General features: G+C 35.6%; 2 protein-coding genes, 1 long non-coding RNA gene and 1 pseudogene across 16 annotated transcripts; 2 read left to right on the top strand and 2 right to left on the bottom strand.

Moving 5' to 3' along the window:
- Positions 1-773: 773 nt before the first annotated feature.
- On the bottom strand, positions 774-2084 carry LOC120012503. The gene is made up of 2 exons (XM_038863935.1): positions 1371-2084; positions 774-1271 (listed from the first exon to the last, which is right to left on the bottom strand). Exons 1-2 carry the CDS (start codon positions 2082-2084, stop codon positions 774-776), a joined length of 1212 nt encoding a protein of 403 aa, XP_038719863.1.
- Positions 2085-6695: 4611 nt separating this feature from the next.
- Positions 6696-8478, top strand: LOC120012241 (1-aminocyclopropane-1-carboxylate oxidase homolog 4-like). The gene is made up of 3 exons (XM_038863569.1): positions 6696-7194; positions 7288-7675; positions 8019-8478. Exons 1-3 carry the CDS (start codon positions 6734-6736, stop codon positions 8265-8267), a joined length of 1098 nt encoding a protein of 365 aa, XP_038719497.1. The 5' UTR covers positions 6696-6733; the 3' UTR covers positions 8268-8478.
- A 3228-nt stretch (positions 8479-11706) lies between these two features.
- LOC120012039 lies at positions 11707-15744 on the top strand. 14 transcript variants are annotated; one of them, XR_005471198.1, is made up of 9 exons: positions 11707-12423; positions 12703-12819; positions 13129-13170; positions 13251-13352; positions 13584-13637; positions 13798-13899; positions 14056-14165; positions 14680-14742; positions 15389-15744. It is a non-coding gene; the product is annotated as an uncharacterized LOC120012039 (long non-coding RNA). The 14 variants fall into 14 exon arrangements; XR_005471205.1 differs by lacking the exon at positions 12703-12819; XR_005471204.1 differs by lacking the exon at positions 12703-12819 and having other exon boundaries at positions 13124-13170.
- A 101-nt stretch (positions 15745-15845) lies between these two features.
- On the bottom strand, positions 15846-22262 carry LOC120012502 (annotated as a pseudogene).
- Positions 22263-23050: the final 788 nt, after the last annotated feature.

The raw sequence follows: 23050 nt of genomic DNA, 5'->3' as shown, positions 1-23050 counted from the left end.
TGGGAATTCTATTTTATGCCCTTCTCATTGGACAATCGATGTTGTATATATGTACATGCACACGTTGTCTATACAAGATAGAAAGGGGTGGGGGGCCTGGCACTAAAGTTCTTAAAAGGACAACCATGAATATGTGTTTTCATTTATTTATCTCTGATTCATGACTGTTTTATGGGTAGGGGGCCTGGCACTAAAGTTCTTAAAAGGACAACCATGAATATTTGTTTTCATTTATTTATCTCTGATTCATGACTATTTTGCCAAAAACTTTAATAGATACCAGCTTATAGCCAAAATGTTTCTTTATCTTATTTGTGACAATGAATACATGTAGGATGTCGGACGACCATTGGCTTGAGAGGGAGAGGGAGAGGGAGATACATGCTTCTAACGATGACACTAGCTAGATGTAACCTGGAAACCGAGTTCACGTATTATTAATTTGGCTACTATCTACTTTAGCATGCAATTGAGATGGTTGGATGTTTTCTCCTTTGTATTTCAAAGACTCATAGATGTTTATTGTGAATTTTATTTATTTGGAATGTGATTCACGTTGGATATTATTCATTTGGAATATTTCTGTATTTGATATGATTGTTCTATATTGAGTAGATGTTTTCTTGTGTTGTGAAAGAGCATTATTGATGTAGGGAATCTTATTGCTTTGATATCTATGGTCAATATTTCATTTTCATGCTTCAAAGATAGTAGATTCGTGACTAGGACCAGACTGGTTCCAGCTGAGGAGTTGGTTACAAGGAGTTCACATATTATATTTGAAGGTTGCCATGTAAAATCCATATATGAGCCATCAAATCCATTTTCAGACTTGCATTGATCTGGTCGTCACGTATCTGTTCTATACGCGAGTGAATGTATTGTGCAAGAACCTTTGGGGTTGTAATGGTGTCAATGGTGGATACAACCTCATCGGACGGAGGCATCCATGGATCGATATCAATATGCCTCTTATCGTCAATAATCATGTTATGTAGAATGATGCATGTAAGCATAATTTTTTTAAGCTCAGAAGTCTTGTAGTAACGAACTGGTTCCTTTGTGATGCCCCATTTAGCTTGTAGAACACCAAAGGCACGCTCGACATCCTTTCGAACACTCTCATGTGTTCTTGCAAATACTTGGTGTGTGGATGAGGGATTGATTGCATTTTTAGTGCAGCATATCGCGGATAAATTCCATCCGTCAGATAATAGGGCGTGTGGTAAATGGACCCATTGACAATGAATGGTACATTTGGCGTGCGACCTCTTATGAAATCGTTGAAAATATGAGAGTGTCGTAATACAGTAATGTCATTATGGGAACCAGCCATACCGAAAAATGCATGCCAAATCCATAAGTCATACGAGGCTACTGCTTCCAAGATTATCGTAGTGACCAAGGTATTGACCCTTCCAGGCAGAAGGACACCCACGCCACTCCCAGTGCATGCAATCAAGTGATCCTATCATGCTAGGGAATCCCCTTGCTGCATTTTCTTCCATTAGCTGCATAGTGGCATTCATGGTAGGTGTCCTCAAATATTGATCCTTGTACAAAACCAAAATATTTTCACAGAATTTGTTAAGCGCTACCTTCGCAGTTGACTCACCAATTTTGCTATATTCATCAAGACTATCCATTAGACCACCATATGCAAGAATTCTAAGTGCGGCCGCCATCTTCTGAATAGCAGATAAACCCAATCGTCTGGTGCAATCAGGAAGACGTTGAAAATACGTGTCTGTAGCTTCTAGATCATCCTTGATCCTTAGAAATAATTCCCGTCGCATACGAAATCTTCGCCGAAACATGTGAGGAGGGTAAGTACAATTTGGTGCAAAGTAATCTCGCACAAGATCATTGTGAGCCATCTCGCGATTTCTATGAATGTTAATGCGTGTCCTTGGTTGGACAGGACAAGGTGATACCATCATGGTAAGCATTTGAGTAGCATTTTGTATTTCATGCTGCTCAAAGGCATACAAATCTTCATCTGACTCATCACTCGACTCCTCCTCAACAATGTTAGCTCTTCGACGAAAGAAACTCCACCTTCTATTAGAAGAATCTCCAGCCATTGTTACGTATTGATAACTTTCATAAATGAAATTTTCTTGAAGTAGAATGGGAAGTGTATTTGGCTCTGCTCAAAATATTGAGTGTATAAGATATTTATAGGCAAAGGAGGATGCATGTATACAATAAAAACAAATGTAGATGTCGCCATTTACATTTTTTTTTTTTAATTTTTCTTCCATCATTTACTATTTTTTTAAAAAATATTGTATTTATTTGCTGTAAAATTTAATTAATTAAAATAATTATTTATGGTTAATATAATTTAATACAAAATCATTTTCAAGAGTATATATATTATTGTATGTTATTCAAACATTTGCCACCAAAATTAACTAACTCACACCAATACCTATTTAACACCATTGTACAATGGCAAGAGACAATACATTTCCATTCTTATCCACATCAGCAAAATACGTTTCCCAATACAATTTACTATCCCCATTACCTGCCAACCATTGCATTTGCCCCTACTGCTACAGAACCATTAGCGGGTGCATAAGCTTTAATTAAATTTGTTTTTTTACTTTGAATTTAAAATTAAATAGAAAAGTCATAAAAGTATATAAAAAAAATTTAGATTACAATTTAAATTGTATTTATATAAAATATCTTATAGTATATACTTCAAATTAAAGTTAATAGTAATTTATATTTTATACTTCTACTTATAAATATTTTTAATAAATTAAAAAATTACAAAAAAATTTAGATTTTTCACAACTTATAAACTAACGTCAACTATAAATTTTACCAAATACATGACTGTTTATTTCACAGCTTATTTTTCGTAACTATAAATTCAACTAAACAGATCCATGATTTCTCTAACGATCTCTCTTGATGACAAGTTTAAATATATGAATTCGTAATTCTATTCTTCATAGAAACTCAAGTGGCAGTAATAAGGCTCTGTTTGGTGAGGCAGTCCGCATAGCGGTACCGCTAGCAGTCTTGTAAAGCGGGACTGCCTCACCAAACAACTCATATAAGCTGGGTGGTACCGCCTGAATAAGTGGCAGTACCGCCCAACAATAACAAGCTCCCAATGGGAGCTTGTTGTAGAGCGCTTAGCTTTGGGCGTGGGTTCCACGGCCAAAAGCTGCAACTTTTTATTTTTTAATATTTTTAGGCGTGGGTCCCACATATTTAAACAATTAAAAAAATGTAAAAGTATTACTGAATTTAAATTGAAGTTTTTAAACATTCGCTATTTTATATTTATATATAACTATTATAACACATATTATTTTATTCTTTTTTTTTGAGAAGATTATTTTATTCATTTTAGTGTACTAATATTATACATATTGTTTACAAAAATTATAATTATTGTTCTCAAACTTAATTAATTCAAAAAATAAAATTATAAATTACTTATTTGTAATTTTTAGGAAATTAAATTTGTCTAAAAAATATTTAAAAATACAAACAAAATATATTTTACACAACTTAACCGCTAACAACAATTACGGTTTCAGTAGACATCCATAATTTTAGTGTCCATAAAGATACATAATGACATGGCTTGCCATGTAATATGTTGACTGTGCTATTTCAAATTTTAAATAATCTTAAATTAAAACATAATCTTTATCTTTTATCATTTCAAATTTCTTTCTCTCTCCTCCCTCCTCTCTCTCCATCTCTACGTGATGCTCACACAGTCACAATTGGGTTTCTTCCTCCGACGATCATTTTGGTCGGATCTTGGTTGGAAATGATAGCTCTCTTTCTGGTAAGTCGTTTGGTACCAACGGTGTAACGAATCGTCGTCGAAAATAGCTAAATCGAACTAGTTTTTCCGACACTGCCCAAAACTACGCGATGTGATTCCGGTTGACTGTACGGTCGTTGGAGGCTAAACTTGGTTGGGTTCCACTTCTGGTCAACTGGGAGTTCTTTGGAGTTGGTGGCCGGATGACTATATCACCATTTTTGGCTGCGGGGAAGCTGCAGACGAAATCACCAATGGTTTATTACACTGTCAATGTAACTAATTACACTGTCAATGTAATAAACCATTAATGATTAAACTTGTCATTGTTTACTAATTAAGCTTGTCAATAGCTCATTAAACATTGAATGTGACTAGTTACCTTGTCAATGTAATAAGCCACTCGTGATTAAACTTGTCATTGCTTGTTTATTTAGCTCACCAGTGGCTTATTACACTGTCAATGTAATTAATTACACTGTCAATGTAATTAATTACACTGTCAATGTAATAAGCCACTGTGCTTCCTTTGTCTTTTTTCTATATCTCAAACGTAAGATCTGTGTTTTTTCATACTTCCTTGATTGTTAAAAGTTCACCTATTTCCAACCAGGAGTGGATAAAAGCAAGTTTAAATGAAAATTATGGATCCCAAAATTATGAACACATATCATTTTCGCAACGATTAACAGCTTTACCAAACACCTCATAGTTTTAAGCTCAATTTTTTTTTATGACTTAACAGCTAGCGTTGAAAATCAACACAACCGCTCTGCTAAACACACACTAAGACGCTTGTGCATAACAACGCATGTACAAGTGTATTTTACAGCTTCTCAAGCATAAATCGACAATGCATACTATGTACTAAGTAGCGGGCCGTATATATAAAATAAATTATACACTCATCATTTTTTTTTTGAAAACATATTTTTTGGGCAAATGAATTAGGGTCCCACTTAGAAAATATATATAAATATAATGTTTTAATTATATATTTTTGTTATTAAAATAATATTTTAAATTTTTTAGTAATATTTTTTATTTTTTTTAAAAGATACGACAAAAAAGTAACAAAAATTTTCAGCTATAACACATTTGAATTGTAATAGAAAACCTTCTTTAAAATATAAAGCAACTAAAATATTATATTATAAAATAGGGGTGTGCAATGGGAATGGAGGCTTGTAATAGACAATCTACTGTAGGCCTGCATTAGGTCCATTTGAATCTGCAAATGTTGTTTTGAAAAATGTTTAAAAATAATTAATATAAAGTATATATTATTATCATGTATTTTTCAGAAAAAAAAAACTTGAATTCGTTGACGAAAAATTGATACAATTATATGAAATATTTTCTATTGGATCAAATTCCAACAGTCATATATCAAACGACTAAATTTCACAAGATATTCTAATAGTATTTATGGAATATTTATAGTGAATCATAATTTACACTATATTTATTTTTTAATTATCTTCTTCTATAATTTTAAGCTTATTTAATAAAAATATAATTTTATGTTCTTATTTTAATTATCAAGAATGTTTCGCTATTAGAATATAAAATCTATTGTAAATTACAATTCTTTTTTTAGCACAAACTAAATTAAAGAAAAATAAAGAAATAAAACTGTATATAATATACTCTCACCAGGCGGACCATTGTAGAAATCAAGAAAGAAAATAAAAGAGTAATTCATGATTGGTAGTTGGATAAAGTTGTGGGTCCATTTCATTATTTAATTAATAAAAAAATATGTAGCGGATCTACAGTGGTCCACAACATCAAGCGGACCACTGTAGATCCGCTTATACATTCTAACATTCCGCCATTTGGGAAGAGTTGTTGAGAGTAGCATTTTCAACTTGTTTTGCAAATAATCATCCAAAATAGCAGACAGAGTGGATATACAAGAGTTGTCGTGGGTGGTCTTAAACATTATCTAGTAACCTTGGATTCGGACCTTGCAGCCTGGTAAATTGGTGGCCCAAAACCCGATTGCCCGATAATCCTTAATAGAGTTAGATCGTAAGACTTTTAAAAAATACCAGGTCAGGACAGACCTAGATCGATAACTCGGGACCCGACTCAATGTACACCCCTAGAGAGTATGATAAAGAGCTCGCTTGTTGAACCTGCAAGAAAGAAGGAAAAAAAAAGGGATAAGGAGTATGGCCCAAAAGCCGACCCCGGCCTTAATGTTGATGAACGAACCATCTCCCGAGTCCCAAACACGCAAGAGGCAATGGTGGGATTTCCTCAAACCTGAAGAGAGGGGCCTTCACAAGTTCATAAAGAGCTTTGTAGAAACTATTTTCATCAAGTTGAAAGATTGTTTACAAGATTAATATATAGATGCATCAATAGTATCAACGGTAACAAGACTGATTTCAATAAAGTTGGTAAACTGCCCGTTGACACTGAACTACAATGAAGAAGATAGCCTTAACCATAGACTTGGCTGTGGGTCTTGGTACTTGTACTGGGCTTTATTAGTTTGGGCTTGCTCTTTAGTTCACTCCATGGACTCCTTCTGGGTTTGGTTTGTCTATATATATATATATAGAAATTATCTTATGTGGATCAAAAGTATGCACCAAGTTTATGGACTTGTTTTTTCAATCATAGATGTGGTGGGTCCCATAATAAATGTGTTGCCCCCACTTATGTTGTGTTTTATTACAACCATTGGATTTTGGTCCATAAACTTGGTCCACACTTTTTGATCCACATAGGAGAATTTATATATATATATATATATATATATATATATATATATATATATATATATATATATTTACATTTGCACTTATAAATATATGAATATAAAATTGTACGGTGGCAAAGACAACATAATAATAGTAATAATGAGTTTATTACATAAATTCAGCAACAGAATCTCCATTGCCTGAACACACAGCTGAGATGGCAGCAGCAATAACAGTGACCGCTGATCAAGAACCACACGATCGTCTCAAAGCGCTCAAAGCCTTCGATGAGTTGAAGACGGGAGTGAAGGGCCTTGTGGACTCGGGCATCACCTCCATCCCTCAAATCTTTATCCACCCTTCAGACACTCTGTCCACTTCCTCCATCCAATACGACCCTGACATAATCCCAACCATCGATCTCAGCGCCCTCGACGGCGACCGAAGGCCTGCCATAGTTGACCAAATCGCACGAGCTAGTCGCGAGCGGGGTTTCTTCCATGTTCTCAATCATGGGATTCAATCGGAGGTTATGGACCAAACAATTAAAGCTGTGAAGGGATTTCATGAGCTGCCAACGGAGATCAAGTCAAAGATGTATAACAGAGACAAGGGTCACTCTGTTTCTTTCTTTTCCAACGTTGACTTGTTTCACAACATTGAAGCAGTTTGTTGGAGGTAATTAATTCATCACTAGAGATTCTGAAAATCAAATTAAGTTCGAATTAAGACGATTGAATATATCAATTGAGATGGGATTCGTTTTTGCAGGGATTCACTGCAAATCATGGTAGGTTCAAACCGACTTGAGGATGAAGAAATCCCTGAAATATGTAGAAACGAAGTTGTTGAGTGGCATTCACAACTTAAACCACTTGCAGAGCTTTTAATTGGATTCATGTGTGAAGGGCTTGGACTAGATAAAGAAAGATTGAAGGAGATGAAGTTCTCAGAAGCCGGTGCCATCGTCGGTCACTATTATCCCTACTGTCCCCAGCCTGATTTAACTCTCGGACTTAAATCTCATACTGACGCATCGATGTTAACAATCCTGCTTCAAGACCATATTGGTGGTTTGCAAATCAAACACAATGGGAATTGGGTCGACGTCAAACCTGTTCCAGGAGCACTTGCTGTTTTCGTCGGCGACATACTTCAGGTAACAACTACCAAGCTCTTGGTTTAGTGCTGGTGTATGAGAAAGCAACGCTTTAGTCACCAAAAGATGGACTGGTTTACAATTCAGTTACCAAAAGAAAAATAAAAGCATTATCACCCAAAGTGTAAGAATTAATGTGTTAGTATGATCATTTTGGGTGATGAAAACTACAATGTTTTCGACATATCTGCAAGCTGTGGGTGATTAAATCGTAACATTTATTCTGTAGAAAACTGAAATGTAAGCGGGTCTATCTTTCGATAACAAGAGATGTTATTCACTCGGTAGTCTGGTCCTCAATTTTTGTGTGCCTGTTGATTCTTCTTAATGCTATGTTTTGTAGATGATTTTCAATGATGAATACAAAAGCGGAGAACATAGGGTGGTGGCTAATTCTGGTCGCGAACCACGGACTTCAGTTCCAGTTTTTTTTTATGCTAGTAACATGGATGCCTCGTATGGACCCTTGCCAGAGCTACTATCACTGGATAAGCCTGCACTTTATCGGCAGTTTAGTCTGTCGGATTTTATTAGAAGGTTCTTCGCGGATGATTGGGATGGGAAATCTTTACTAGATTTTTATAGGATTTGATCAGTGAGACAAAGTTCAGGCATTTATAAGCCACTGTTACTTATAAAACTGATATCCAAAACTGTTTGATGGGTCTTTAACTGTCATATCGTATGTTAGAAACAAGCATGTGTGATCTGCCAATTACTGTAAAAAAAAAATCCTTATTTTATGTATCTAATGCTCGAATGTATTACTACATAAAGAGCAAATCTGTTAATGTTGTCTGAAAGTGTGTGTTCCAACATCTATGCGAGGCACGGCGTTGGCAGTATCTCCCCATAAAAAATGATGCCCAAGTACAAAATTAGATTGTAACAAAAAATATATATATAGCCATTTTGTTTTTGTGTTTTGAATTATTTGTTTGAACTTTGCACCTTTAAAATGAGAAACAACGCAGCAGTAAAAGGAAAGTAAACTAAACTCAAAGTTTTCGATACATCCTTGGCATGAACTGGAGATCAATAAAGGTGTAAGTGAGAATTAATTATTTTTCATGGTAACATGTTTAGATTTTGTTGCTAATCGCTGCGTTTCTCATCGCTCCGATCCAAAGAAGAGTGTTCATGCTCAGTGGAGTACCTTGTCAGAAACCATATATAGAGGATCATTCTGAGAATTCATATGCCTCAGTTTTGACACTTAAGCATGTTGGTCGTGCAACAACCATCTGAGGTTGTTCCTCTTCATACTATCTCACTATCTTTATATTTAAACAACTGCATGTATTTATGTCTTGATTTTCAGATTTTCTTTGAGCAGCACGTTCCGGAATTTGAAGGACAAGACAGACAACATGTGAACCAATCGAAATATGTATTTAATGAACCAGAGAAATTATACAAGATGACTAACATTAATAGCTGATTTTACACCACTAGCACTAGTCAAATTGCAGAGAGAGTTATTTATTTAGTCCAAGAGCTTTACGCTGAAAAATCCCTAATTGCAGCATCAGGAAAAAGTGGACAGAAAAATGTGTTATATCAGCCAGCCAATTTAGATATGATACTATAGATGCGAATATATACTTGAATCGGCCAGGAAGGCTCCTGTGAGCTCCACAATAGAACTTTGTATTGTCCAGGAAATTAGAGATAGGGCTTGCTGTGTAGCAAGCACTACTCTTAACTCTTTAAGTGGAGTATGACAAAAGCATCAAATAGAAATACTCTTTTAACTCTTAATTGGTTTTTCCAATAGGGGTTTCTTCTAATGCCAACAGGAATAAGTCTCAAGCAAACACCAATCCTTTGAAATTCAATAAAGCCATATAAAGTTGCACCCACCTTGTGTACCAATCAAAATCAATTTTTCCAAGTCACAAGTATTCAATCAGCACTAGAGAAATAGCATATGTGGCAATTACATTTAAAATAATTACAGATGCCAAATATTTCTGGCATAATCAATCACCAAAGAGGAAGCAGGTTGTATGCATACAGGGATACACCTGTTGGTCTTGCCTGGGGCCATCTTCAATTGACTCAACCCATTCTCAGCCCTAGTTTGATCTAGGGTATGGGCGTTAAACTCCTACGACAGCGAAATTTGTTAAAATACTGTGGGCTTATTCAATGTAGAAATTTTTGTAGCTGTTACTGTTCTTTTCATTACGGCCCTGTTTGATTTCATTGTAATGCAATTGTAATAAGAATCCTATTAGGCGTAATCAGAATCCCAAGTTTTGATAGGACAAGTAAAATCCCCTTCAAGTCAGTCAAGTGTCATACTATTCAAACCTCACACCTTCCATCCATAAAAGATTACAGAATTCAAGAGAACCAACATTCTCTGCCTTGAAGGATCAGCTACATGCTCTGCTGAGCTTCTAACATATATAGCTCCACACCTGCGCTATTGAAATGTAAATATGAGAAGAATGAAAGCAAAATAATATTAATGATCATTATCACATACATCTTTCTGCTTGACAGGAATGTTTTCACCATAGCATGAAAAATATGTAATGGAAGGCAAAGAATAGAAGATCGAAAACAGAAAGAAGTCAGAGAGGGTGACTTACTCTTCAACTGAAGAGAAATTGTGCTGAAACAGTAGCAGAACTGGACTGAATTGTAGGCCCCCTTTTCGAGTTGATTTCCGTTGATCATCTTCCAAGGCATGACATAGCCTCTCATAGGTAAAAACCTGTTATTGGGAATTGAATTTCTAGTAGCATAACACCAAAAATATATACGTAAAAGAACAGTAATAACACAACGAAGAGCATAAAAGATCACAAAAAAGGAGAACAGAGGATGACTTACCCGGGCCCATCTTTAGATTCCAGTTTATTTCTCCTATTCTTCCTCATGATTGTCCACTTTGAAACAATTGTTACTATAGTCTCCATTATCTTTAGTAGTATCTTTAGTAGTACCTTGCTTCAAGGAGGACTGGTCGGATCATCCCAAGGAGAGTTAGGTTGGATCATTGAAGGTCGTCTATATCCATCTTCTCTGCCATGGGCAACTCTTTTGACCTTACAATAGTTTCTCGAAACTTTTCGAGTTGATTTCCGTCGAACCCTCAGAAATTTAGTAAATCTAAATGTATTTAGCTTCCATTTCATTTTCTTCCTACTTAGTACTGGAGCTAACTCTTCAACAGGGTTGCCCAAATTGCAACTATTGTCATTACAACCTCCATTATCTTTAGCAGCATCTTGTATCACTGATTCTTCGACATCATCCACACAATCTTGCTTCAAGGAGAACTGAGTGAGATCACCACAAGGAGATTTAGGTTGACAATATATATCTTCTATGCCATGAGTGTATAGCAAATGGAAGCCACACTTTTTTACCGCACAACAGTTCATAAAATCTTCACCAACGTAGCATTCAATTAAGATCTCATTCACATCATCTGCTTCTTTGGGTATCCTCCTCCAATCATTTACCAATGCTCGATTATAAACTATAAGTACTTGATTTAACCGACTAGCATCTTTAGATTTCCAAACCCACCCCAAACCACCATTGGCACTGAAGCTGAAGCTGTCACCTCCATTGGTTCTTATATGACAATTATAGCTAACAAAATAGAGTTTGTGGCATTTAAGCAAATCGTTGCATCCAATAACAACGCTAAAAACCAAGCAGAGTAACTCATCATTACACCAATGAGGAGGAAGCTTTGCAGTAAGTGAGGGTCCCCTGCTTTTATAGTTGAACCGATCTGGAATATCCTCTCCCGGAAAAACGATCTTGCCTGCACCAGTATTCTGCATCATGATAATTGAATATTTTTTATCATAATGATAACAAGAAATGTTAATGTAGAATATGTTTATAAATGTAGAAAGAGATAGACCCATATTGAGGGAGAGACCACTATGCTGTCCGAATAATTGGCTTTCCAGTGCACTAACCTCGATTCTACTTCTACCACTATGCTGTTTCGTACATTTTGGTCCAATTTCCAGCAATTTGTAAATTGAAAATCAATATAATCTATCTATATATAAAAGCTCGTGGTTTTCGAGCCACCTCGTGGCGAGTTAGGTTGGTTTTTCATACTCGCGCGTTTGGTCCGGTAATGAGAGAGGCAAAATAAATTGTGCCCATTAGATGTGGAAATGAGATGTGGACCGTTTGATCGGAAAGGATATTTTGGAGAGAGTAAATGCTGTGTAGAGCAGTCTTGCGTGCAAGCATCATTTGGCGTGTTGATCCTTCTCTCCCTTAGAGCTTCTATGTAGTTGGTGTTTCTCCCTCCTAATCTCTTTGCAATCTACCTGCTTTCATCTTCTCTGTCCATCAAGAACCCGAACAAAGTTGGATTCAATGTGGACCGTTTGATCAGGAAGGATATTTTAGAGAGAGTAAATGCTGTAGAGCAGTCTTGCGTGCAAGCATCATTTGGGGTGTTAATCTTCTCTCCCTTAGAGCTTCTATGTAGTTGGTGTTTCTCCCTCCTAATCTCTTCACAGTCTACCTGCTTTCATCTTCTCTGTCCATCAAGAACCCGAACAAAGTTGGATTCAAGTACAAAAACAGCACCGCCCTCCTTAATTACAGAGGGGAGTAAGTCGGAGAAGTTCTGATTCCGCCCGACAAGATCTTGGTAGGCGAGACTGTGGCTATGGCTATGGCTATGAACTTGACCCTTACGATCATAGCGGATAAATTGTTCTCCAATTGACAAGTTTATTCGGGTGTGATTGGCGGTGAGTTGCCTCTGTTCACTTTTACTCAGATCTCCTATGAGTTCAGTATTATTGGTATTAAGCTCAAAGTGGTTTCCACCGCCATTTGGGATTTAACTGTCTTTATTTCCAATAGAACGGTTGGTGATCAACACTGCAAATGTAAAACAAAATTATAGTTCTATTTTTTGTTCTTATGTACTTGATTATGTTGTTGCTATCAATTTTCCATGTAATTATTTGTCTGATTATAAACTCATATTGATAAATTTTACTTCTTCCATCAAATTTTTTAATAAGGCTATGAACTTGACCCTCACGATCATAGTGGAAAAATTGTTCTCCAATTGGCAAGTTTATTAGGATGTGATTGGCGGTGAGTTGTCTCTGTTCACTTTTACTCGGATCTCCGGTGAGGTCAGTATTATTGGTATCAAGCTCAAAGTGGTTTCCACAGTCATTTGTGATTTAACTGTCTTTATTTCCAATAGAACGGTTGGTGATCAACATCGCAAATGTAAAACAAAATTATAGTTCCATTTTTTGTTCTTATATACTTGATTATGCTATTGCTGTCAATTTTTCATGTAATTATTTGTCTGATTATAAACTCATATTGATAAATTTTACTTCTTCCATCAAATTTTTTGGGTATATGTAACAACTATTGTGGAATTCTCCTTGATTGTGATGGTTATTTATTGTTTTGTGCTCTCTGTAGTACAGAGTATCGTGTGGCATTCTTTGTGGAGCAGAGTACTGTGAAGGGTATTCTTCCTTCATACTTACATTGCTTTCATGATTTTAGATTATTACTTTATTTTTCTTATCTTTGTCTTTTCATTCAGGTTTTTTTACTGTGTTTACGTCCATTTTAATGGGGTGTTTTCTTTGACGGGCCGTTTCCGTATATAGATTTCTTGCCTTTGGTTATTGGTGATGGTGTTTATGTAAGTTGCATCTCATATTTTTTGTATGTTTTTTGGGGTTAGGTATGAAATATCATGTACGTTTTGTTTTGGATTATTTTTTATACATGTATATCCAGGTTTTAATTTTTTTTTAACTCAAATAATTGTTGTTTCTCTTCATACTTACATTGCTTTCTTGATTTTTTTTACTATTACTTTATTATTTTTCATCTTTGTTTTTATGTCCGTTCTAATGGGGTGTTTTCTTAGATGGGCCGTTTCCGTAAATAGATCGTGCCTTTGGTTATCGGTGATGGTGTTTATGTAAGTTGCATCTCATATTTTTTGTACGTTGTTTAATATCCATGTTTAAGTTGTGTTTTTCTTTTTTTTATCAGTTTCTTTGTTGTTTATCTTAATACTTACATTCTTTCATCATTTTTTATAATTACTTTATCTTTCTTATCTTTGTTTTTTCATCCAGGTTTTTTTACCGTGTTTATGTCCGTTTTAAAGGGGTGTTTTCTTAGACGGGCCGTTTCCGTTAATAGATTTCTTGCATTTGGTTATTGGTGATGGTGTTTATGTAAGTTGCATCTCATATTTTTTGTTCGTTATTTAATATCCATGTTTTAATTGTTTTTCTTTTTTACCAATTTCTTTGTTGTTTATCTTCATACTTACATTCATTCATCATTTTTGATAATTACTTAATTTTTCTTATCTTTGTTTTCTCATCCAGGTTTTTCTACTGTGTTTGCGTTTATGTCCGTTTTAATGGGGTGTTTTCTTAGACAGAGGCCGTTTCCGTGAATAAATTTCGTGCCTTTGGTTATTGGTGAGGGTGTTTATGTAAGTTGCATCTCATTTTTTTGTACGTTATTTAATATCCATGTTTTAATTGTGCTTTTCTTTTTTTACCAGTTTCTTTGTTGTTTATCTTCGTACTTACATTCTTTCATCATTTTTTATAATTACTTTATGTATGTGTTGTCGTCGGTCATTAAGCACCATAATTTTATAATTCTTCAAAAATAAGAAGTTGGGTTGTGGGATATTTCTTCCTGATGTTTCTCTTTCATGTTATGAATTATTTGGGAGTTCATGCGTTTGTGGTTATATTTTGTTGTCCTTCGATACAACCATTATCTGAGTTGGTCGTGCTATTGGGGTTGGTGTCTTCAATTATGTCGAGTACCTTGGAGGTTCATCTTCTACGTCTTTCCTCTGTTTTCTTTGTTCTATTTGTGGTTGATTTAATTGCCTTATTGATACTTTTGGTTTTTCCTTAATTTGTTTTACTTATGAGTCTTGGTATGGTTTGAAAGGTTTTGTTGTCATTAACTCTAGGGCTCCTTATATATAGGTGTTACCTTTGTTGACGGTCATTTAAAGCTTGGTGTTTGCAGTTCTGTGGGATACCTGGCAGGTTAGTTTATTGGGGCTTTATATGTGTTCTCATGCAACTACTTTTATAGGGTTTTGCTATTTTCTTCTCACTGGTGTTGCTTTAATATTTTTTTTGTGGTATATGATTTACTTGGACTATTGGTTGACCTCTTTTCCTCTGCTTTTTATGTAGAATCTCCCCCTGGTTTTGTTAATTATTATCTAGGTTATGTTTGTTTATGTTTATGTATGTATTGTTAGTGTCATTCTGAGACGGGTTGCGGCCGTGGTTCGATTTTTTTAGTCTGGTTATTTTTATGGTGTTGGGTTCCATATGCTTTAGATGGGCAACTTTTGTTTGGCAAGAAGAGACTGTGGTATGTGGGACTATGTCATTGCCATTATCGTGCATAGGGATTGAGAACTATTATTTCCAACGGAGTATTTATTAAGTCAAATCAAAGAAGGCTTTTATGTTCTTTGCTCATGAACTGGACCTAAAGTTTTAAGGAGCATAAGACATGGCATTTCATTGAAAGAGAGTTATCATCATCATTTTACTGGATGGTTGAGCAAAGGATTTCTACTTGAAAATTTTAATGCTGGTGATTCTAAATATTATATTTCGATCGACTTATGGGAGTTCATCTGGATGGGATGTGTTGATAAATCAATGAATTGGACAGATGGAGCAAAGATGGAAAAAAAGTGGTATTTATTCAGCTTAAGAGACAGGAAGCACCTAACTGGGTTAAAAAACATAGAGCCACTAGAGCTTGCTACTGGAAGGCCACAAGGAAAGACAGAGAGGTTTACAGTGCTTCAATAGGTGCTTTACTCTGCATGAAGAATTTTGGGTGTGATCAACATCTTTCTTACATCAATTTCTTGGTTATTTCTTTTTAGTTACCATCTAATTCTATAATTTTGTTGGTGCTATCATTGCAGAGTATGTTTGATTCTAATTTGAAAACCCAAGTTTGGTCTGAATCAGTGTTGGTTATTGATTTGTAGATTGAATTTTGAGAATTGTCTTAAATCACTTTGCATGATTAGATAGATATGACTTTCTTTCTATTTGATTTGAAATTTTTGTTCTAGATTTAGAGTCATGTTTAATTTTGCGGGGTTTATATCTAGACAAGGGGATACTGAGATACAATTTTGCGGGGTTCATATCACCGATCATTACCTGCCTTCACAATGACATTATCCCGCTGCAAAGCGCGGGCTATGAGCTAGTTTTGATCATTGTGAGAGTGAAATACTCCTCTGGCTGCTGTGGTTAAAGGACTTGCCACCATTTCTAGTGATATACACACGCTGCATGTATAAATCGGACATTCACTGGAAGCTGAGGCAGTGATTGAAGCCTCCTGCAGTCCTCCAGGGCAAGATGTCTGAGATTAGTAAGCTGTTTGATGGCAGAAGGTAATTTCTGGAAATTGTTTCCGGAGAGATTTAGCCTTTCTACTGCAGATAACCAGACAAAAAGGTCATCTAACTCCCTCGTATTTATATTAGCTTCTTGTTGATGCTCTCTTTTCTTCAATGGAAAATGCAGACCAAAATTCACGAGCGGTTTCAGTTTATAAATGCTGGTGGGGAGATTCTTAATTCGAGTGCACCCACCAAGGTCCATCGCAACTAGGGATTTGAGATTACAGATTGTCGATGGAACTTCTTCGATTGCGGTCCCAGCTAAATGTAAAACTTCGATTTTCAATGACACCTCCGGAAATTTCTTGATTAGGGGGGGGGGGGGGGGGGGGGGGGGGGGGGGGGGGGGGGGGGGGGGGGGGGGGGGGGGTGGGGGGGGGGGGGGGGGGGGGGGGGGGGGGGGGGGGGGGGGGGGGGGGGGGGGGGGGGGGGGGGGGGGGGGGGGGGGGGGGGGGGGACAGCCCCAAAGATTCAGATTTTTCAAATTAGAAAATTTTCTAACTGGAATATCCTCAAGCTTATTGCAAAACATAAGATTCAGTATTTGAAGATTTGTAGCCAGCGAGAGGTCTGGAATTTCAAAAGTTCTCAGTTCTAACAATATTTCATTCTGACTCTACATAATCTATCCATTTCATACGATTTTTCAAAATTAAATAATTCATATTATATTTAATTTGTTAATTTGTAAGGCCAAAGAAGTATAATACATGCACAAAAATAATGCTAATATATGGAACAATTCGTCAGGATTGTGAATAAAAAATTATGGAGGTTTAAATATTGTAAATACAACTACTAGACATAATTGTTTGTATTCTAATCGTTTTTCATTAATTTTCACAATGGCTTATTTTATAGCTAGTAATATATTAAAAGAAAAAAGATCTCATATATTTTCTTTGGAGGAATCTAGAGTTTATGAAAATGAAAAATGAAAAGGTATACTTGTCTTCCATCCATAATCGTTCAAGTTCGCTGTCAGACATTATGAGTCTAACTAGATTGTCGGATGAAAATTTGATGGCAAATATGTCAACGGATATTGTCTCCAGTGCATATATCTTAACTTGTTACTTAGAGATTTAAGGCCTTGAGGAAGGCACACAGTGGAGGGATAGAGTTTGAGTTTGAGGAACTCAAGATTGTGCATCCTTTCAAATGCTATAGGATTTATGCACAAGCGTCCTAGATTAAACATGTCCAACAATATGCCCTTTGACTGCCTCAGTCCCCTACAAACCAAGGTGAGACGGGAAGTATTATGACATAAAACTAAATGCATGTCGGCAAAATATATAATCACTACAAGTTTTTCTACAAGAGAGGTTACATATGAATGCAAAATTTATGGATTAGGTTCTTACTGTGTTCTTTGTCAATACATCCAGATGCCATGATGATCCCATAGCCTACTCCGTCTTCCTGGCTCTTCAATGGATTCTTCACGAACAATTTGTCGACCCATTTCTTGTAGCAGATCATGCATCCATACTCTGACTCATTTGAACGGTTATAAGAGACTAGTCAATAAGCACAGCAAGTCCGATATCCGTAGAAAAATTGCAATCATCATGGAAGCATTTTACTTTATTAACATACTTTCCTTTAAAGAGACATGCAATATTGAGAAGTGTAGTACCCGGTTTCGTCCGGCCCAAAAAAAATATATATAGAAAAAATTAAAAAATTGAAAAATACAATAATAATAATAATAATTCAAAAGCCCGTTCTGGAGCCCGTAATATCACAAAAAATTCAAAGCCTATTTCTTGGACCCACAAACTTGCTAAAATCCTAAAGCCCATTTCTTGGGTCATAAGCCCATAAAAATTCAAACCCAAACCCAATACAACAAAACCCTAGAAAATATCTAAAAAATAGGAGAATTAAATAAAATAATAAATAAAACCTTTAAAAAGGAAAGGTGACATCTTTAAGGTTTTTGCAAAAACATTGGAAAATACCAAAATATTAGTTTCTTAGGAGAAAATAAATAGGGTTTTGGGGGACATTTTGGTAAAATGATGAAATATGGTTTTATAGGGATATGGTATAAAAGAAAGAGAGATTGTGGGAGAGAGGGGGGCCGCACAACACAAAACAAAGAGCAAAAAGAAAAGAAAAAGTCAAGAGGAAGCAGCGGCACAAAGGAGAAAGAGAGGAAAGAAAAGAGAAAGAGAGGTGGCGTGAGAGAAAGAAGAAGGAGGGGACTGCCGAAGTGAAGAAAAAAGAAAAAAAAGAAAGCATAAGGAGGTTTTGAAAGAAAAACAACAAGAGAGCAAAACGGAAGCCACCGCACAATCAGAAATTGGGAAGAAAGGAGAAAGAGCTGAGAAGGTAGTGATTCCTTCATATGAATCTGATTCTATTTTCTTATTTTCTTTGATTATTGAAATTCTGTTTTGTAACCGCTGGTTTCTATATTTGAGATAATACAGACTTGTATAAATTGGTAAATCCTTTTCAATGGTGCCTTAAATCTGATTCACAGTGTTGGGCTTGTTGATGATTAACAACCAAGGGTTTGTATGTTAGTTGTTTAGGTTCTGAGTATGTGTTTGTTGGTGTTTCAAATTCTATTTGTTGTATGTGGTTTGTGGATATATGTTGGATTAGAATGAAACATGTTTGCTTGCTCTTTAACATCGATATCTGATTCAGATTACATGTTGCTTACTCTGGTAGCATGGATTTGAATGTTGGGTTTTGTCTTGGTGCTGATTTCAATTCCTGATTATGTTATTCGGTCTTTATCTATATATATCTGTATATATGTGGGGTTTTTGATGATTGTATATGTGTTTATATATGTATATGTATGTGTACATATATTGTGTGTGTTGTATGTGTATAGTATGTGTATATGTGTATACTATGGTATATATTTATGTGTTTGTGTACAGTGTGTGTATATATATATTGTGTGTGTATATATTATATGCAGTGTGTGGTGCATATATATATATTGTGTCTTAGTGTATATTATATTATATATACGGTGTCTGTGTGTTTATATATATGTTGTATGTGTATATATGCATTTGTCAGTGTATGTATATGTGTAGATACCGTGGGTCTGTGTGTGCATATTTAATGAGTTATATATGTATGTATGAGTGTGTATGTGTATACTGTTTATATGTTTATATGTATATATAAATCTTTAAAATGGGCTTGGTTTGATATTATATTTGGATATTTATTGACACATTTTTGTATTTACTTGTTGGAATTTGGTCAAATGAACCACTTGGGCTGGAGGGCATATTTAGAGGATTTGGACCGGATTTGAGCAAGGGCCCCATGAGCAATATACCAATTGTTGTATAATATTTGTATTTCTCATTTTATATTTGTCTTTTGTACATGATTGTAAAGTGTAAACTTTGTAATAGTGTAGTAAAAATAGTGAAAAGTGCATACATAAATATTTTAGGGTGCTAGAAGCATATAGACATTAGGAAATGATTTTTTGTGAATGATGATTGCATTAGAATGCATGCTTAGGACTTTGATTTCTCACACTATGTCATGATGCTTAGATGTATGCTAGGATTGTTTGAATGCAATGAAAATGAATGTAACGCGTTAGTCATTAGAATTAATCAAATCCGTCTCACCTTAATAAACACATCAAGATTAATTTATGGAACCTTTATGTTTTGTTTAAATACGAAGGAGCCTTCAAGATATTGGGGTTCTATTGGCATTCATCCAAAACATTTGGATTTCGTGGACTCGGAAAACAAATATGTTTTTAGGGATTAGGATAATTTATTTAAGGACCCAAAGGGGGGTTTAAAGATATTTGGCCCGTCCGATGGGCCTTAAATGGATTCTTTCTTTTCTCATGAAGAATATAATTGTGAGTAAGGCTTGAATTGAACCTTTTTCATTGATTATGGGCCTTTTTGGTGCATCAACCAAGTTCCCAAAAAATCTCTTCTCTAAAACCATCAAAACCCATTCTCATGTTTCTATCCAAATAGCCTTTTTTCCCAATTCATCCAAAACATCAAAACCCACTCCGATATGGATTTTTCATCCAAGACCAAGTAAAACATTTTCGGCCAAGCCGGGAATGGCCGTAGTGATCCCGTGCATCTTTTTATCCAAAACCACTTCAAGTGGAGTCTTTTATTAAATATTTTCGGCCAAGCCGGGAATGGCCGTAGTGATCCCGTGCATCTTTTTATCCAGAACCACTTCAAGTGGAATTTTTATTAAATGTTTTCGGCCAAGCCGGGAATGGCCGTAGTGATCCCGTGCACCTTTTTTTTATCAAAGACCACTTCAAGTGGAGTTTTTTTAAATATTTTTGGCCAAGCCGGGAATGGCCATAGTGATCCCGTGCACCTTTTTCCTTCTTTTTATCAAAACCCATAAAAATAGGATTTTTAAAAGTCAAATCTTGGTCTAACATTAATGGAATATTTCCACCCATTTGATAATACATGATTTTCCGGGCATATGGAAAACTCATTAAAACATTTGGGACATACAATCATTCCTCAAAACGAAGTAGAGCCAAATAGGAAAAAAAATTTGAAGGTAACCGTTTTCGGGAGTTGTGGGGTGCCTAACACCTTCCCCATGCTCAATAGACCTCCTTACCCACTTTTCTCGTAGACCAAAATGGATGTCCAATTGCATCCTAAAAATCAATTGGTGACGACTTCATTGTTTTTCAAGCCGGTTGCTTCAAGAAGCAAATTTTTTTCTTGGTGGTCCAATCCATCATAACTAATAAGCAATACTTGTTGCACAGCCATATTTGGGATTCTCTCTAATTTCTTCAATGCACTTTCCTGTTCTTGCTTGCTTCTTCCACATAGATGGGAGCCCAATATTTTAAGAGCCAATGGATGACCTTTTGCATAATTTATTGCACTTTTTGACAATCTCATGTGATGACCTTCTGGTGGATGCTTCTGTTTGAAAGCATATTGGCTAAAAACAGAGACTTTCATTGCAATCCAACCCTAGAACATCATAGATCCTATCAACTCCATTCTTAAGCACTTCTTTGTCCCTACTTGTTATGATGACAATACTTCCCGGACCAAGATAATCACGCTGTCCAACTAAAAGTTCTATATGCTGAAAATCATCTACATCATCCAAAACAATAAGAACCTTCTTATGACGGATATTGTCCCTTATAAACGGAATTCCCAGATTAGGAGTGCGTACATTTAACTGCTCATCCTTAAGTATTCCAGTAACAAGTTTATCTCGTAACTCATTTAGTCCACGTTTTTCACATGTTTCTCTGATATCTTCAATAATACAATGCCCTTCAAACTTTGAAAAATTATTGTTATAGAAAGCTCTAGCAAGTGTTGTCTTATCTATACCTCCCCTCCCCCAAAGTCCTATGATGCGAACATCTTCATTAATCAAGTTCAGTAATGATTGAATTTGAACAAAGTGAGAACTCATTCCAACAGGATTACCAAAATTGCTTGAGGGAGCGTAGTAAAGCTTGCCCAAAATATTTGTTACAATACTTTTAATAAGCGTTGCCTCAGGCCTGAAAAGAAAATAGAAGAAAAGAAATAAACCCGAATTATATGTTGATTTTTAACGCAATAAATAATTGTTAGTATTATTAAGAATATCAAGAAGGGAGACAAAAGAAAGGAATTACCTTGTCACTTGTGAATCCCATCCAGATAAGTTAGCAGTTTTTGTCAAAGCATTTCTCCATGTTTGTATCTTTGGATGGTCTTCAAATCGAGCTAAAGCTTGTCCATAAGAGCCTGATTGGTTTCTTACATGTGATGGATCCACTTTGAAGAAGACTGGTATAACAATTTGTCCATTTTCTTTGTTACACTCCATGATTTTCACGAGCTCATCTAAGCACCATCTTGAAGAAGCATAGTTCTCAGAGAAAATTATTACGGAAATTTTTGATTTCGCAATCATCCTGAGAAGAGCATCTGAAACATCATCTCCTCTCCTGAGGTCATTATCAATGAAAGTTTCAATTCTTGCACTACACAGAGCGGCATGTACATGGCTGGTAATGTTGTCACGAGTATCAGTCCCTTTGAAACTAAGGAAAACATCATACTTCCCTTGGGAAGAAGAAGAAGAAGAAGAAGCTGCCATAATCAGATCACTGTTCTTTGAGCAGAGGCAACCAAAAAGATGTATCTTTCACATATCAAAACGAGGCTTTAAAGAAATGGAGAGCTATAATGAAAGTCCTCAAGAACCCTTTTTTTTTTATTTCTTTTATGAGCAAGGAAATGCTAATGAAATTCAACTGAAGTGAGAGAGTTGTTTCGGTCCCAATATGATTATTATAGAGGTTTTACAGTATTTTAAAGACAACTTCAAAGTCTAGATGAAAACAACTTTGAAACGTAGTCCTTTGATAATTTTTATTTTATTTTTTTTTATTTTTTTTTATCTTTCGCGTGAAATAAGAGTTCCAGGACCAATGAAACATAGACTTCCGTTGGGTAGTAGTTGTGGAACAAGAAGGTGGCAGATGTGACTTCAAAACTTGGCTTTTAAATAATTGGAGGTAATGATCCGATTCAAAGTCACCGAAAGATTGAAAGTCACCAAATGATGGTCAGTGTTCCGATTTGGCCATCGAATATTCAATTGTTCCAAATTAGTCATCGGCCATCCAATTTGTGTCAATTAAGACACCCGAGCAGAATTGGGTAATTTCAGACAATCAACCTACTTAGATGACAAGTTGATCGTTAAACCCAAATTTCCATGTGGATGATAATATCCGAGGTGGATATTTTCAGAAAAATAATTAATTGTTTATTTTCAACGAAAGACAAAACTTGCCCCAAAAACCACTTTATCGTTCTTGGACCTGTAAATTCCACAAGATAATCAAGAACAATGAAGATATAAAAATCAATAGAACCCAC

The sequence above is a fragment of the Tripterygium wilfordii genome, chromosome 13 (genome assembly GCF_013401445.1).
Source record: "Tripterygium wilfordii isolate XIE 37 chromosome 13, ASM1340144v1, whole genome shotgun sequence".
In the NCBI taxonomy this organism is placed as follows: domain Eukaryota; kingdom Viridiplantae; phylum Streptophyta; class Magnoliopsida; order Celastrales; family Celastraceae; genus Tripterygium; species Tripterygium wilfordii.
This window is presented reverse-complemented; position numbering and strand designations above follow the sequence as displayed.

Excerpts from the sequence above, each read along its gene's own strand:
- LOC120012503 (XM_038863935.1), bottom strand. The coding sequence starts at position 2,084 with ATGGCTGGAGATTCTTCTAATAGAAGGTGGAGTTTCTTTCGTCGAAGA. Across the intron at positions 1,272-1,370 it reads ATCTTGGAAGCAGTAGCCTC|AGGTCGCACGCCAAATGTAC; the intron begins GTATGACTTATG and ends CGATTTCATAAG.
- LOC120012241 (XM_038863569.1), top strand. The coding sequence starts at position 6,734 with ATGGCAGCAGCAATAACAGTGACCGCTGATCAAGAACCACACGATCGT. Across the intron at positions 7,195-7,287 it reads ATTGAAGCAGTTTGTTGGAG|GGATTCACTGCAAATCATGG; the intron begins GTAATTAATTCA and ends TCGTTTTTGCAG. Across the intron at positions 7,676-8,018 it reads TCGTCGGCGACATACTTCAG|ATGATTTTCAATGATGAATA; the intron begins GTAACAACTACC and ends TATGTTTTGTAG.